Here is a 17,655-nt window from a genome sequence, read left to right as displayed (position 1 = left end):
AAACCCTTGGGGTAAGTGATCCCTACTCGATTGATTGGGACTCGATTTCAAGAACCAATCGGCTTCCAATGCAGGATTGTTTAGTTGGTAAATCAATACCTCTTAATGAAAAGATTATGGGTTCAACATTATATGTAATATCCCCATCTCCATCTGAGTTTGGATCATCTCTCCGTGCTCTGTGACGATTGTTGACAACAAATTACAAGGGGTCCACAGGATCAGGGTGATAATTTTTTTTAAAAATATTTTATTATTTTTTACTTATAGGCCCACATAATTTATTGTTGTAATGCTGTCTCCCCTCAAGACAGATGATCCACACTCAATCTTCCTATCCCCTATGTGGCTATATATAAAAAAATACTATTCTACCAAGAAAATAAAAAGAAAACCAATGGCGCTTGGAAACTATTAATTAATAATTACCGTTGATTGGACTTTACCGTTGGTAACGGTCACAGTCTATTCCGATTCGGTCCCGATTTTGTAGCGGTCTAAAACCTAAACTTATAAACTCTGACTCGCGCAGTTGGCAAATGTTCAAATAAAATGCGAAAGTCGTTTTCCTCCGAAACCCAAAATCAAATTCCCGCTCACTTTTGTTACTGAGACGTCGGGAAAGGAGCAAGAGACTAACAAACAGGGACAAAACAAGTTCAATTCAGCAATCACTGGAAGAAGAAAATGTCATCAGATCACAAAGACGATGTTGATCGGCTATTTGCTTGCTTCAAGTGTGGTGTTTCTCCTCCTCGTAAGTGCTCTCGCTTAAGCTTTGTTCTTTCTTGAAGGCATTACGTTTCATAATCGATTTGTCTTGTGCAACTAGTAAGATCTGTTGCTATTCCTGAGATTCTCAGCTCCATAATCCAAATATATGGATGCTTCGTTGAGAATATTTGCAAATGATTACGTTTCAGAGACCTGATCACGAATAAATGAAAGAAGTAATTTTGAATTTGTAGGGTTAAAATATGGCCAATGATCCGTTTCATTCCCCTTTTTTTATGTTCTTTTCTTCCAGCTTCTCACATTTTCAGACTGCTTCTTTAGATACCTTTTTGTTTGATATTAAGATTCTATTTACTTGTTTGATACTATCCAGAGTCTGCGACAAAAGAAAGAAAGTCGAGACGTCAGAAATTAACAAACGTAAGTTCGACGCAGGCAGGTTTATCCGCTTTGTCTGTCTCTCCATCCCCAGGATTTGCAAGGCAAAGCAAAGAAAATGTAGCAGATTTACAACCCACCACAGAAAAAGTAGGTATTTCTGCATTGCTACTTTTTTCATGTATAAATTTGGTTGGGTTGGGGGCTATACTTGCAACTCCTGTCTCATTGAAATGGGCATCAAGTTTTGATTTGCCCTGCTCGAGTGCTGTGCTGCAGCTGACTTGATCGCTATTCAGCATGCAATCATTATTTGCTTGGCCACTCGGAACATAGTTTTTGGTTTCTTAAACTGTACAAGCTTTAAAAACTGCCAGTTATTTGCTTTAATAAGATGGCCTACTGTTTTGTGGAAATAGACTATTCAAGTACTGGAGATAAATATGGTAATAATGTACTCCGTGGCTTCTGGAAGTCTTTTAGAAACAAGATTTGATAATTTTTGGGATTTTGTGGTACCTTTGCATTTTTCTATTAGAATTTATCGTCCATTTTTTGGGGACTGCTCATTTTAGATTAATATATATATATAATTTTTCTCATCAATATAATATAATTTCTGATCAATGTTAATTATTATTACTTCAGATTAAACCAAGCAAATTTGGTAATGGCAAGCAGCTGTCTCCTCTCATATTTTATGGATCTCCTCATGGTGTGCCAGCAAAAAGACCATCTCGTTTGTTGCAATTATTACATGAGATACGTGATGATCTCTCTGCAGAAAATGAGCTGAACACAAGGTAATTGTGTGTTTGCATGAGCCTTTTGATTTTATTAGTTTTCAGAGGCCATTCATAATTCATGTATCCATTTCTAACTAGTTTTATGGAATTGTCGCATGTCTTTTCTTCATTTAGAAACAAAGTATGGGCTACATTTCCCAGGCAAGATGAAGCAGTAAAATTTGGAAAGAGCCACAGAAATGTTCGTATTTTTAGCTATCAAGACCATTTTAATGGTCAAAGAAGGTTCCTTGTATCGACTTACAAGGAATTCTGGCAGAGGTTATCCCTTTTACTTTTGTTTCATAATGGGCAAAGAAGGTTCTTTTATATATACCTTGTGCTAACAGCATTAGCTATTCCAGGTACAAAAGCATGAATCCCATATTTCGACATCATTATGAAGTAATCCAGGAGGTAGTGTGATTTCTTGATCATATACTTCTAAATTTTGCATTTTTGTGTTCTGTTTATCTTTTGTAGTTTTCTCACAAGCTGCTAGTAAATAATTGCAAAATTCAACAGTTAGTTCTGTTGGTAAATTTCAGCTTTCTAGAAAGAGATTGATGATTATTAAATTTTTATCCATTAAGAGAGAACCTAAATGTTTGGTTAACTTAATTTTTTTTATACTTGGGCATACAACATAGGCCACAATCTGAAGAAGTCTTATCAGTATGATTATAAAGTTGAATAGATAATTGTGCAAATATGATTGTAAAGTTCAGTTGATTATTGTGCAGCTTTCTTTCTCTTCAGCACCTCAGCACCTTGTGGGGGATGATTTTAGCTGCCTGCTTATGCCATGAACATCCTTAACTTTATAATCATTATGATTTTAAGATTGTAATAAACTATTTATTGGTTTACTAAATTCCTACTTAATGGAGGCTCATATCTCTATTCACTTTTTACATTTGAAACTTTGAACAATAATCTTAATTTGTATAGTTGTCATTTTCCACTGAGGAAAGGGAATTTAAAACAATTCATTTATCACACATTACAGTTGGGAGAGAATGTTTCATTTATATCATCCTTTACTTTCGGAAATACTGTGCCTTGGTTATTTTGTTAGTAATCAATGCTGATTGTGTTAATTTCAGGGTCTGCCTTGCCACTTGTATTTTGATTTGGAGTTCAATAAGCGATTCAATGTAGAAAAAAATGGAGACGACATGGTTGATCTCTTGATTTCAGTTATTTTTGATGCCTTATTTGAGAAATATTCTATACAAGGGGACAGAGAATGGATTGTAGAGCTTGATTCATCTACTAAAGGTTTGCTCCTACTTCCTAATATCAGGCCTCTTGATATGCTTCCTTTAATCCTTAGCCATTTCTCAAATAAAATAAATCTGTTAGTTCCATGTGATATGTTTTTGTTAAACATTCAAATCAACTGAGTTACCTTTTTGCTCATAGATCTCTCTTTTTTATTGGAGAGATCATAAGATGCTTACTCCAATTTAGGTTTCTATGTTGGAACTACCTTCAGAAGCTTCTCTAGATACAAAACTCTCTCTCCCCCCCCCTGCCTTGGGCTCACCTTTTGGATCTGTATTTTGTCCACTAACTTCTAATGGAGGGTGTATCTTTCAGGATGAAAGCATAAGGTACTGAAACTAGAAAATAGAAGTGGCAGTGTCATCAGACATTACCTTCAAACATCTAGTGTAAGTGCACTGCAAGAGTTCCTTATTTGGAGCACATTAAGTTTGAGATGGTGGTACTTTGTTGTTTCCTCAAAAAGGATTAATTGCTCCTTAGTGAAAGAAATTGAAATAAATGAAGTTTAGGACTAAGAAACAGAAAATAACCAAAAAAAGAAAAAGAAAAAGGGTTTCAATGTAGGAAACAAGGAATCTCAATTTCCAATTCATATGTAGCAATTATGATCCAAAGTGAATGACACAGATCTTTTCTTGTACAACTTCTGTTACGCTGGTTTGATGGACCATTAGGGAGTATCTCCCTTCCCCAGTATGACTTTCCTTTCTATGTCTCCAAAAACAATTTCATCAATAAAATTTTAGTTTCGAACTAAAGTCTTTCTTGATAATTACTCTCGAGCAGAAAAATTCTCACGTCATTTGATCCTGCGTGTACCGAAAACTGCCTTCAAGGACAACTCACATGCTGGGGCATTTGTTGCTGAGGTATGCATTCATGAAACATTTGGGTTGCTTTATCTCTTGCTAAATGGAAAATCCTAAATGCTTATACTTCCCTCTAATGGTACTTCCAGATTCTCAATATCTTCTCCTTAAAATGCTTGTGGGATTGATCATGCTTATTACTTATTATATGATGCTAATATCTCTATGAAATATCTTAATTGCCTCAAATATATAGAAAAGATGGTTAATGCATCATAATTGTGCTATCATTTGCCATTTTGTTGCTAGAATAAGAATTTTGATCTTGATTACCATGATCTCTCTCTCTCTCTCTCTCTCTCTCTCTCTCTCGGTAGACTTGTAAAATCCGATGAAACAATAGAAACTAAGCACTGGTTCACCATTGTTTGGAGACATTAACAGATATGTTCACGGATTTCAAGAGCAAGGGAGAGTGATAAAAGATTTGACAATTTATTTGTCTCAAAAGATTCGAACACTGCTGATGTTCAACTTTTTGTGGACAATGCTGTTTATTCTCGAAATCGCTGCTTTCGTTTAGCTTTGTCATCAAAGGCAGGAAAGAATTCAGTGCTTCTGCCTACAGGGCGTTTCAAATGTAAAAACATGGTATGATACTCCTTTCAAAATATTTTTATTTTACGTTTCATCATTTGTTTAGCAATATTGTCTTCAATTTTGTTTGCAGTACTTTCTTCAGTGCAAACAATTAAACTTGATTACTCTGTAAATGCTCCAAAAAAAATGCAGTAACTGTTATTTTCAATACGCATGATTGCCTTTTGTTAATGCGTTGTTAAATTAGTGTAGCAGGCATAACCAGTGCACAAGTTTCCTGCTCCTGCGGGTCTGGGAGAATCATAATGTATGCAGCATTATCCCTGCTTCTGCTGGGAGGCTGCTTCCAGAAACAAATCCGTTATCACTTGGTTACGTGGAGTAGCCTTACTATTGCACTAACATCCACCCTCTAGCACATTAATATAGCACTAACAATAATTCCCTCTGAAAGAAATGATCAGTTTCTTGCATCCTCTTTTGATTATTTTCAATATTTCAATTATCCATTTGTGTCCTTTTCTTCTTCTTTTTCTTCCATACATAGTTTTATGGTTGCTTCATAGAAGTTCCATGTGTGAAAGAAATACTACTGGTGGTTCTTGTCAAACTAGTGCATAACAACTGTCCTAATTTTTTACATGCTGAAAGCTGTTACTGATAGATGCAGTCCGAGGAAGAGTTCTTCATGGAATCATTAATCTGCAAAATGGATGTTGATTGTAAGAGGCTCCTAATTTGCAAAATGGATTTAGAGTGTGTGAAGACCTTGCACTTTGAGTCTGAGGTTGGTTAACTACTTTCTAACTATATGCACATGTTCTGAAACACCTTTCAAACATTTCAACTGATTGGCCCCAATGAATTTTCATGGTTCTTTCTGAATGTTAAAAGGATTATTGGCACGTTTTTTTGTTTTGGATGAACAATATTGGCAGGTTGCAATGGCCTAAATCTCTAGTTATTTATTTTTGTAACCATTGAATTTCTGGCAATGCAGATGGATGCTAATTATGGACAACATTTCGATGCCCCAAAAGAAATATTTTGTAGTTACACAAATGATGTGCCAAAGACATACTTATTAGGGAAATCACCATTCCCAGCATTAGACATATTTGTGGAATCTGTCGCCTCCGTTGGAAATGTATCAGGTAGTCATATTCAGTCACATCAATTGTTAAAGTTGTACCATGGGGTTTCTTTCCTGTTACTAGTAGGTTCGAGGTTAGTTTCTTGTTCACTAGCACTGTGTGTTGGTTTCCTTTACATCTGGTCATGGGAAGAATACTCGCAGGTGCATAGTTTATGTAGACTGAATAAGATTACCCTTATACCACATGTTGCATATTTTATCTCCTAGCAAATTAAAAATCTGCTTACAAAATTATACAAATAAATTCAATTTTTAAATATGTGTTAAACCCTAGATTTAATTGGACCGGGATCATTTCCACCTGGATAGCTGTTAGGTACCTGAATGAGGCTACTTAACAAGGTGGAATAACTCAAGAAGAAAAAAGGGACTTTGAATAAAAGTTGAATAAGAAACAATACATTCTACCAGCAGTAGGTGATTCCTACGGCTACCCAAGAGCAATAGCTTTCACATAAACTTTCTCAATGCTCAAAACCTGTCTCTTCTATTATTCTTTCCCCCTATTTATAGCAATTACGTTCCTACAGTATTAATTAACAGAATCATCCCAATTCGAATAGGACTCTTCAAAAGTAACCTGAATTCGAATAGAACTCTTCAGAAGTAACCTGAATGTAATATGACTCTTCAATCTAATCCTAAAAAGTAACCTGAATACAATAGGACTCTTCAAATCTGCCAATCATTTCCTTCCCTAGAATTTAGGGATTTGCTTTCCCTGTTGAATGTAGACTCGTGATATTAGGGACCTATCAATACTCCCCTCCAACAGTTTCACCTTGTCCTCAAGGTGAAAATCTGAAAATCTCTTCTGCTGGGGTTTAATGGAGTGGGCTTGACCCAAGGGGGTTTCTTTGGGGGTCTAGCGGCCCAGTCTTTGTGTTGGGTTTGTTTGGGCCTTAAGTTTGAGAGGAAACATAACTGTTTGAGGCCCAAATAACACAATCTTTGGCTCATAGGGATTGGACCAAACCCACAAACCGGTTTGAGGTGAATCGAACCAACCCCAAAAACCCTAATACTCCATTGTCTTCTTCCTTTCCTGCGAATAGAATTTTTAGCCGCCTGCAACTTGCCGTCGATTGTACCTGGCCTCTTTCTATGCTTCTTCACTTCACTGCATCTCGATTTTATAGCAGAATATTGCTCCTCCACTCTGGTCCGGTAGGTATCTTCACTCAATCCTATCTTCATCTTTTTGCTCCACGTTTGGTGATGCGTGACTTCCGTAGCCGGCAGTACATCATCCTTCATTCGATACTTCTCAACCTGGTTGTTGTCTATCTCCAAATTTGATGTCGGTTGTCTCCCGTCGCTAAACTCACACCTCAGGGCTTTTTTGAATCCCGTCCAAGAAAATGCCGTCCAATTCTTGTGATAGATCCAGTCAAGTGCCTCTCCTTCTAGATGTTGGATCGCCACCGCCAACCACCGCTCTTCCTTGATCTGGTTCTCCCAGCAGAAGAGAAGAACCTCTAAAATCCATCTCTGAACTCCTCCTTTACCAGAAAACAAAGGTAGTGCCATCACCTCCCTGGATTGTTACAGCTCTGATACCAATTTGTTAGGTACCTGAATGAGGCTACTTAACAAGGTGGAATAACTCAAGAAGAAAAAAGGGACTTTGAATAAAAGTTGAATAAGAAACAATACATTCTACCAGCAGTAGGTGATTCCTACGGCTACCCAAGAGCAATAGCTTTCACATAAACTTTCTCAATGCTCAAAACCTGTCTCTTCTATTATTCTTTCCCCCTATTTATAGCAATTACGTTCCTACAGGATTAATTAACAGAATCATCCCAATTCGAATAGGACTCTTCAAAAGTAACCTGAATTCGAATAGAACTCTTCAGAAGTAACCTGAATGTAATATGACTCTTCAATCTAATCCTAAAAAGTAACCTGAATACAATAGGACTCTTCAAATCTGCCAATCATTTCCTTCCCTAGAATTTAGGGATTTGCTTTCCCTGTTGAATGTAGACTCGTGATATTAGGGACCTATCAATAGCCAAGTGGGTTTGGTTCAGTCCAGGCTGTGCTGCGTCGAGGCACTGAAGAATCCCTGTAAAGCTCAACTCCTGCTGATTCCTTGAGATTGAGTCCATACACGACTTGGTAGTTTGAAAGCTTCATGGCAAGGATGTCCATGCATGCATGACCATGGGCACACGTGGCCTTTGAATGCATTTTTTTCATTGTGTGCTTTATTGCCAAGTCAATGGTTCCTAAGCTATTTCAACTTGCAGCTAGCTTATGGCCTGAATCGGTTGCCTTGGGAAACTAGAGTACCTTGGCATTCTCATTTGTTTATTGCATAAGGGATTGTAATTGGAGGCTGTTAAGTATCCCAATGGTATAGAGCTGACATTGTAAATTTGATGATTTAGAAGTTCAAAGTGTGTCACAGAGGTTATTCTGCTTAATATTAAGGATCTCAATTTCTTAATACTCTACCTTCTTGTTGAAAATGAAGATAATCTTGCTTTTTCACTTTCTTTATATTTTATTGTGTATGCTTCTGTTCTACATAGTCTGATTCATAAATGCAAAGTCTGATCTATTCATTTTTGTTTATTAAACTTATCCTGTTGTTTTCAAATGATGGATTTTCTCATCGGCTCATTGAGAGAGTTATCTACTCGTTTAGTTCAGTACAGAGTCTTCTTGCAACAATCTATGGGAAGGTTTTCATTTGTGTGGGGTTGACTGGGTCTAGCCTAGTTGACCTAAGATAGTAAATCTGCTGAAACATGTATGAAGTTAATCTCTAACTAACTTAAAGAAGTCAGTAATGCTTCTGAGCTAGACTTTAGTGAACCAAGAAAATTTATGGAACCAAACTCATAAAATAATTTCTCCGAATTTTTTGTTGTTGGAGAAATCATAGAAAGATGGAATATGGGTTTTGGATATGGTTTAAAGTGTTAATATTGACAGCTTTTAGAGTATACCTTATAATCTTCTTACTAAATCTCAATCACTATGTGCAACTAGAATTTTGATGCATTTGAGAAATAATACCATAAAAATTCTGTCTTGAAAGCACAAATTTCTAAACTCATCAGTGTACGAACAAAAATAGACAAGAATGTAGCAGTTGTTTTACTCTGGAGGATGTCTTGGTGCTGTTTCAACTTTTGTGAGATTTTCCAGTCCTGTCTCCAGAATGGCAAGCTGAACTAATCTCCAGGGGTTGCTTGGAAATTGTCCTATAGTACAGCACAGAGGTAGCGGTGATGTCTGTTACTCATGGGGAGGGGCTAATGATTTACCTGGTGTATCATGGACATCAATATGCTGACCCCATCTAGCTGGGTTACGGCTGAGTTGTTGTCGGGGTTAAGGCTGAGCTGTTGTTGCTGGTTTTTTATTTTTTTTGGGGTGGGGGTGGGGGATGAATAACAAAATATGGTAAACAGCATAGTTGTTGCTGTTTTATGGTCATCCACAGAAAACATGTCACCATCTATAGTTCTGTTCAAACTTCGAGTTCCTTTCCATTCATTTATCTCCCTGCCTTTAAGAAAACTTTAGTAGCTTTGTTCTATTTTCATATATGCAGTTAGCAAAGTTTTACCGACTTCTTTTGGGACACTTTTTAAGTGAATTTTCCTACTAGTAATGAGATACCTGTAGCATAACTGTGTAACCCTTGCAGTTGAAGTTTGCTCACTTTTTTCATATTCTGAAGCTGCGAGTTACTGTAGGATTGGGTTTGATTTTTTTTGAATGATATAACCAGGGACCTATTCTTGTTTCTCCATTTCTTCTTTCTTGTCCATACTGTGGAGATATTTATCCAAAACCTCTCGTCTTTTGACGTCTTCTCTTTTTTTTTTTGATTAACCAACACCAGAACTGTTTGCTACATTTTAATGCATGTTCTTGATGATTTGCTACCACTACTGCAGGAAGAATCAGAAGTTGGTATTGGTTCTCAGAGTATGGTTTGATGGTTTATAATATGTCGAGGAATAGATACTGTGAGCGGATTGGCAGACAACACAAAAGCAACCATGGTAATATTTCCTTTTGGTTTTTCACCTCATCTTCTCTGTTATATCAGAAGCAATGTCTGCTTGTAAATTTTTTTTCCTTTTCCTTTTAAAAGAGTTTCTTTTTTCCTGTCAATGAGTTTATGTACTTCATGCCTCATGTTATGTACCCTTTCTCTTGTCAACTTTCCATTAAGTTTGAAAGTTTTATTAAGAGACTATGTGTGAGTTTTAATTGTAATCTTGGGAAAAAGAGTGTGAACTGTGAAGCATAACCCATAATGTCATGAAGGGCTTCTCTTATTAATATCTGCCAGACAGAATAATCGGAATTTAAGAAAATTAAATTGCAGAATCTGCCAGATAAAGATACCTACTTGTGAACCCACAAATTTTTTTTGGCTGTGGACACTGTTACTTAAACCCAACATATTTTGATGCCTTATTTTTTTGAGAAAATTACAGATTGCATGCTTTAGTGGGGCTTAAACTATGGGTTGCACACTTTAATGCCCTAAATTACAGATTGCACACTCTCAAAATTACAAGTTGCACACTCCTAATTTTCCATCCAATATTCTGTTAAATCATGAGTAAAATGACCGTATTACCCTCATTATAGTATAATGACCAATCTACCCCCATTTAAACCCTTCCATACCCAACCCTTAGGTGGGTGAAGGGAGCCCTTCACCCATCTTCTACCTACACCTTGTCGGAAACTGCCCACTTTTGCCGGAAATCACCGTCCCCTCCCGAAAGAATCTCTGTCTCTCTCTCTCTCAAAAGATAGCTTTCATTTTACCATCTCTCTTTTCTTCTTCTTCTTCTTCACAACTACCCAAGATGCTTAGAAACCTGCATGGGTAACCTGGAGAATGCGTTGCAGGAGCATGGTAATTACCCCCTTCTTTCTCTCTCTCTCAAAATTGCAAATTTGAGTAAATGAGTGAAAAACAAAAATCAGCAGGGTGGCGGAGGTGGTGGATGTTACAATTGTGGTGAGAGGCATTTGGCCCAAGTGTGTCAACCAGGGAGGCGAAGGTATGGCGGTGGAGCTGGTGGCTGCTACAACTGTGGGGAGCAAGGTCGTTTTGCAAGGCAATACCCTAGCAATGGCAGTTCCAGAAATAAATAAAGTAAAACGCTCTCTTTTTCTTTTTACTCTGTTTTGGTTTCTCTCTGTTTCGATCTGGGTGAACCAGTGTGGTGTGATTTCTCTTGCACATGGTTTTTTTATATTAAGTTACGTTCTTCAAGTTTGCAATCTAGTGGTTTTGGGAGAGAGTGGTCTATACTCAAATCCCTTTGTTTGAAGAGATGGGATTGAAGTTTCCAATTTCCGTTCCTTCTCTGCAGTTTCAATTTCAAAATGACTGCAAACGAAAAGGAGAAGAAGAAGAGAGAGAGAGAGAGAGGGCTTAAAATGAAAGGTATCTTTTGAGAGATTTTTTCCAGCAGGGGATGGTGTGATTTTCCAGCAGGGAACAGTGATTTCGGGCAAAGGTGGGCAGTCTCCGGCAAGGTGTAGGTAGAAAATGGGTGAAGGGAGAACCCACCTAAGGGTTGGGTATGGAAGGGTTTAAATGAGGGTAATATGGTCATTTACTAATGATTTAACAGAATCTTGGATGGAATATTGGAGTGTGCAATTTGTAATTTTGAGAGTGTGCAATCTGTAATTCAGGGCACTAAAGTGTGCAACCCAAAGTTTAGGTTTATTTTTCCTGCATTAGGACTTTTTTTTGTTGCTCTTGTTAATTACAAATATTTGAAAAACAAGAATTCCTGGAATAACCTCATTTTTAGGTCACAGTATTGTTTTCTGTGTGGCTTCATTGACTTTAACCAGGGCAGTTCAAATTATCAATAGCTTTCTGCTTCATTACGGACTCTGATTTTTCAAGTCGGTTGACAACAAGCCTGGTCAATTTCTAACCACTGTCTGCACCTATTCTGAAACATCACTTGGTTCTTGCACAACTGATGATATTTTATTGATTTTCAATCATGTTCTTCTACAACTAGCTTTTTAAAGCAAACAAAACTAACGTGGGACTAATATTGTCTTGCTGTTTCAGTGATGTACATTGTCGATTTGAGAAGGGCCGTCTACTATCAGAAATGTTTTGATCCTGATTGCAAAGGTTCAGAGACAAATTCTCCTTTATTGTCTTAAGTATGAAATCCTTTTAATTGCATGAGCATTCACTTCACTGGGCTAAAATGGTGGCACCAGGTTATCGATCTCCTCTCCGTCTAATCCCCTCAGATATTATCCCTGATCCAACATACATGCTCAATTCGCAACAGATAGAGCATCATGGAGGGATGATGATGAATAATGACATTAATCAAAGTTTTGGAGGAAAGGATTCAGAAGATCTTTCTGGTTATAATGATGAAGGCACTACAGTCAGTTGCAAGAAAGATGAATGGTGGATTGAAGCGATACGAATTGCAGATGACATTGAAAGTATGAAGACAGAGGGATGCAATGACGTGGTTTGTCCAGCGGCTTCACTACCCCAGGTGACAAATTTAGTCAGCAACTTTGTTTGATCCAGCTTATCCATGTCTTTTTAAAATTTCAGCTCCCAATTTTATTCCACAGCCTCAAAAATTTGAGCCTTGCTGATGTGAACCCAATTCTACGGTTAGGGTTTCTAAGAGAAATTCCCCAGAATTTAGGATTTGCCAAGAATCTTCCAGCAAACAATGGTAAAATACTCTGGAAAAGTTTTGGAATGCTTTGCAGGATCTCTAAGAAATTACGGGAAACCTTAGGGACAAGTTTGGATTATTGACAAATCACCCAAGGTGAGACATATATGGAATGGAAGGGAAATTGGGGTTCCTAAATAGAATTAGGTTTGAGAAGGGATTCCATGATGGATATAGGTTGAGGGAAAATTCTGGAGAACTTTAGAGGGAAAGCAATTCAAGTAATTAAAGATCTTGGACAACTTCTCTTCTTTCATTTTTTTCTTCTTCTTGTTTCCTTCTTTTTTTTTTTTTTGTTTTTTTTTGTTTTTTGTTTTTGTCTTCTTTCTTTCTGTTTTCTGCTTTTTTTTTGGTTGTAAGCAAGTAAAAGAGAAAAGGGGGGGGGGGGGAGGGCTGGGATGCTTGCTGCCAAGCTGTGGCAGCAGGGCTGGCAGCAGGGGAATCGGGTGGGGGCACTTGCGCAGTATAGGGGAGGGGCCTAGAAGAGATGGGGGAAGGTTAGGATGTTGCTGTAATTACGGGGGAAGGGGACGGAGGGGGCTGCGATGGTGGGGGAAGGGTTCTCCTAGGGCTCCGGGGGGGGGGGAGGCAAAGGGAAGCAGCTGTGACAGAGATTGAAGGAAGGGTCAGGGCTGGATGCGTGTGTACTTATTTAGTGGAGGCTGTTGGAACTTGAGAATGGTTGCTGATTGTTGATGAAGAATGCTTCAAAATCTGCGTGGCCCTTCCAAAGAGAACTATGACCTAGTTTCTCACAAACACTTTAATTTTATTCAATCAGACTTAAGCTTACAAAGAAAGAATAGAACTTAATTTATAGCCTACTAAAAGAACTAGACACTAAGTGGGATTCCTTTATAGATTTGGATCCCACCACACCATTGAAATAAATAAAAACATCTTAAGGGTCCCTAATGGACACATGCTGAAATAAAACTTTACATAACTGAAAACTCTAATAAGCACATGCTAATTTCTTATTTAATCAAAACTCTAATTTGTCACAAGTGCTTGAGTTTTAAGGAACTAAGGACCCAAGAGCTAACTCAACTACTAACTAAAAACAAGACTCCTTAACCAACTCGGACTCTAGAATTAAATCGGAGTTAAATTCCAAGAACTCATTAGGGCATAAATGCCCAAAACCCCGCCTAGAGGGTTTGGCCAGCTTGGGGGGGCTTCTTAGAGCCATCTTATGGGCCCCGCTTAGGGTTTTGGCAAGGGTTCCAAAACTTGTTCACATTAATTGCTCCCTTGCTGCTTTCTCTTTTGATCTGTATCGCAAGTTGTGTTAAATACAAACTCAGGATTTGAGTTGGTGGATTTTGGTGGCTGTGCAGGGCTTGAGGTTGCTTCTCTGAATGAGTGATCTTTGCCTCGTGGTATTACAAAGATAAGCTGGATATGCTAGGTTTTCGGTTCCTCTCCAGCATGGGATGATGTCCAGTCCACATCTGATGGCTTGAGAACCGCAACACACATCACCACACATGGCAATGTGTGTGTGTGTGGCTCTCCAGCCATTGGATGTACACTGCACACCTAGTCCTATTACACCTATGTCACTCAGTTTAGGCATTAGGAGTAAGGGTAGTAGGTTTCTAACCTATTGGTATGGATCTTGGCTAATTTGGGTCCATCAACCTAGTTCAGTGCCACATTATGCAAATTAATGATGTGCAATAACTTCTGAAGCAAATTTCATTACTGACATAAAGTCATCGATATTTGAACTGAAAGTCAACCTAGAAGCAGGAGGGGGAGTGAATAGGTTGAGACTAGTGGATTCACCTTGTTCTCACAATTAATTAATAATTAAAAAATAAAGTAAGTAAGCAAATAAGCAAAGAGAGACAAGAGACCAAGATTTATAGTGGTTCTATTCAACTGAATCTGCATCCACTCCCTTCTAGATCTTATAAGGATTTTATCCACTAGTATGTCCCTTTCAGTACAATACGTGGGGACACATCTTTTACATCCTCTTGATGAAAGCAACAGCACATTTACAAGATCCTTGATTCCGGGCAAGAGCACCCAACTATCAATAAAAATTTAAACAAAAGAGAACTTACAAAAATCTCAAGGTGGGGCGCAAACTCTTTGTACGGATGTATGAATGTATGAACTTCAATGGTCTCAAATCTCCAAAGAATCTACCTTGAGATCAACACTGCAACCTTCTCGAGAAAGGGGATGAACTTCTAAAGGGATTTTGGATTTTAGGGAGATTAGGTAGCTAGAGATAAAGCACAATTATGGAGCAATGATAGCTTTGGAATGTGTGCTTCAGAGAATCACTAAGAACCCCATCTATAGCCAAATGATTGGGTTCGAATTGGGTTCCAACGGATGGAAAATGGTAACCTTTTTTGAACTCACCGTCAACCGGCTCAATGTAGCCATTTGAAGCTAGCCATGGAAGCCAGCTGGCCTGACGGTCGATTCACGGTCAACCATGGACTGGCAGTTGACCCTGAAGCTTCCATGTTACATACTGTGAGCTTTCTTGAATGCTGGCAGTCAATCAGACCACTTTGGCTCATGGTCAACTGGCATACAGTCCATGGGCATTTTGTAGGGCTTTCATAGATATCTTTTTAGATTCCTTTTATATCCCTTAAGAACTGACCTAATAAACCCTTTCACCCATGTGATTAGTTTTTTTTTATAAAATTACAGACTTGAAAAATGCATGCTTTTACATGTGCCACTTTCCTCTTCTATGTGCATGATCTTCACGCTCGTCTTCTTCTTTCTTGGGTTTTTGGAGTGTGCTTGCATGTGGGTAGGTCCATTCCTTGGTCCTCCATGTCTTGAGCCCTTAATCTTGGTCTTCATGTGCCACTTGGACTGCTTTAGTGCAATGTACACTCTCGACTTGAGTGTATTCTTTGTATTCTATTTAGACTATCTTACCCAGAAGAGTAAATTGGTAGACCTTGCTTATATGTGTTTGTGATCATCAAAACCTGATGTCTTAGTTGGGTCTTTTGGCTAACATGAACCATAAAGCAGTTAACTGTGAACTTGCAACACTAGTTAATTGAATGTCAATGTAATGGTATACCAAGTATTCATAACCTATAAAGGTTAAGTGCATGAACTTATACCAAATGTCAAATTTGGGGGAAATGATCCATGAGACGTATTCATACCCTATTATGTCTTTCCTTGCCTGATACAAGTACCCCAGTGAATGAAGAGTCTAGGTGTCCCAACATGAGAGAGTGCCTTGGTATTAGATAAAAGATAACTCAAATGCTCCTTAGGGTTGCCAACATGTTGCAATTGGTTTTGTTCAATGCATCCTGATGTTAGAGAATACTCAAAATTCCCTTTAGGGGTGCCAACATTTTGCATTTGGTTCTATTCAATACACACTCAAGGACTGAACCAGGATTCAACAGGCACGTAATTCATCTTATTTAGGACAATTACTCTTACTGTGGACTAAAAAACCCCGGGGGGGGGGGGACAGTACTACAAAAGGTTTGCCACGCCATCATTCACTGGATGAACTTTGCTCTTTGCATCTGAGCAATGTTCAAAATCTGTGCTCTTTTTATATTTGCTTAATTGTCTTCCATGCATGGTATGTAAGCAGATCCCTGATGATGAAGATCATGAGTGGTGGATGGTGGTTGAAAGGACTGCATCTCAGACTGAAAACCAAGCCTTCACGCAGTTAGTCATGCAATGATAACACGATACCACATGATGAAGGTTCATCCTGTACCTTCTGCCAATCAGGGATTTATCACATCTTTGAATTGGATTCGGAACTCCATCTTTTGCAAAACCTATGCCAGGATGGCTAGTTTTGATGAATTCCACCTATGACTCAGTGGTATACCCATTCACGTTTAACTGTTGATTTACTTACCCTGTTCAACATTGGATGGTTCATTGTGCTGCAATAAAAGTGCCAAGCACTGGAAGTGACTGCAAAGATTTCAGGCACTACAAGCAACTGTAAAGATCTTCAAGAAACTCTTATCAATCTGTTGGTTAGCTTCCATGAGACCATGATGATACTTCAAATGCTCAAAAGACTCAGAAATATTGAAATATGCTGGAAGGTTGAGATTTTAACAATGCTGGTCAAATCAAGCTCCAGGCAGATCTGGTTTCAGTTAAGTAAAACTACTTATGCATGAATTGCTAGAATTTGGATAGTTTGTGCTTTCTAAAGTGTCCAAACTGATTATGAGTTTGGTTAATCCCTCTCATATGTTGTGAAGATATGTATGATCCCCCCCCCCCCCCATTAGTTGTGAAGATAATGTAATGACTTCAGGGAAAGAAGGAAAACTTGAAGCTTCTGGAAGTCTGTACTTGATACTGTCATTCTCTTTCGTTATACAAGAAATTCTTACTTCCCTGGTAATGATTTATTCCTAATTGTCAAGTCTTTAAGGTTTTGTAATAAATATAACATAATATTTTTTCATCATGTGCGTTTTCTAGTGAATATAAAGCTATAATCCATAGTGGTGACCAGATACGGAGGCCAACACAATATTATCCAAATACAAGAATGGTAACAGTGTTTCTTAGAGGCCTTGGATTTCGAAATGGAGTCGTTGTTAGTCATGATGGCACATTTGTCCTTGTCACTGAGACAAATATGGGTAGGGTCCTGAGATACTGGCTTAAAGGTCCCAAAGTTGCAACTCATCAAGTCATGATGTCTTCATCCAACTCCCAGGACAACCAGACAACATCAAAAGGAACGCAAGAGGCAAATTTGGGGTGGTGGTAAACCCTCTTGAAGGGAGACCATGTATCATGTCACCCCCACAGATGGTCTCCATAACAAATTCCCTAGCCATGAAGTTAAATGAAGACAGGACAATTACAGAGGTGTTCATCGGTAATGATGATATCAGATTGGAGGCTATTAGTGAAGCACCAGAAAATAATGGAAGTTTATGGATTGATTCAGTTGTTTCCTCTTATGTTGGTGTGTTTAGTCTTAAGTAGCTTTAGTAATCTATATGGCTTTTGTGTTTTGGAATGAAAGTTACATTCACTAATAACATCAGTTTGGCAGTAAGTTAAATCTATGGATTTTGAGTTTTGTAGTGGAGGTCACACTTCTAATAACTTCTGTTTAGTAGTAAGTTTTGTATAATTTGGTTATTTAACATTTCCTTATTGCAGCTGCTATG

General features: G+C 38.1%; 1 protein-coding gene across 3 annotated transcripts; it reads left to right on the top strand.

The window, feature by feature from the left end:
- Positions 1 to 547: 547 nt before the first annotated feature.
- Positions 548 to 17,122, top strand: LOC149013681 (DNA primase). 3 transcript variants are annotated; one of them, XM_089159657.1, is made up of 14 exons: positions 548 to 757; positions 1,109 to 1,263; positions 1,762 to 1,916; positions 2,034 to 2,180; positions 2,264 to 2,315; positions 3,005 to 3,179; positions 3,975 to 4,057; positions 4,442 to 4,648; positions 5,268 to 5,384; positions 5,598 to 5,751; positions 9,674 to 9,781; positions 11,839 to 11,904; positions 11,997 to 12,289; positions 16,089 to 17,122. In XM_089159657.1, exons 1-14 carry the CDS (start codon positions 688 to 690, stop codon positions 16,182 to 16,184), a joined length of 1,878 nt encoding a protein of 625 aa, XP_089015783.1. In that variant the 5' UTR covers positions 548 to 687; the 3' UTR covers positions 16,185 to 17,122. The 3 variants fall into 3 exon arrangements, with proteins under 3 accessions (XP_089015783.1, XP_089015782.1, XP_089015784.1); XM_089159656.1 differs by having other exon boundaries at positions 5,262 to 5,384; XM_089159658.1 differs by lacking the exon at positions 16,089 to 17,122 and having other exon boundaries at positions 5,262 to 5,384; positions 12,071 to 12,199.
- The last annotated feature ends 533 nt before the right edge of the window (positions 17,123 to 17,655 follow it).

Source organism: Hakea prostrata, chromosome 6 (assembly GCF_041222555.1).
Source record: "Hakea prostrata isolate BN-2017 chromosome 6, UWA_Hpros_2, whole genome shotgun sequence".
NCBI lineage: Eukaryota > Viridiplantae > Streptophyta > Magnoliopsida > Proteales > Proteaceae > Hakea > Hakea prostrata.
The sequence above is the reverse complement of the archived record's forward strand: the minus strand, read 5'-3'. Positions and strand labels throughout refer to the sequence as shown.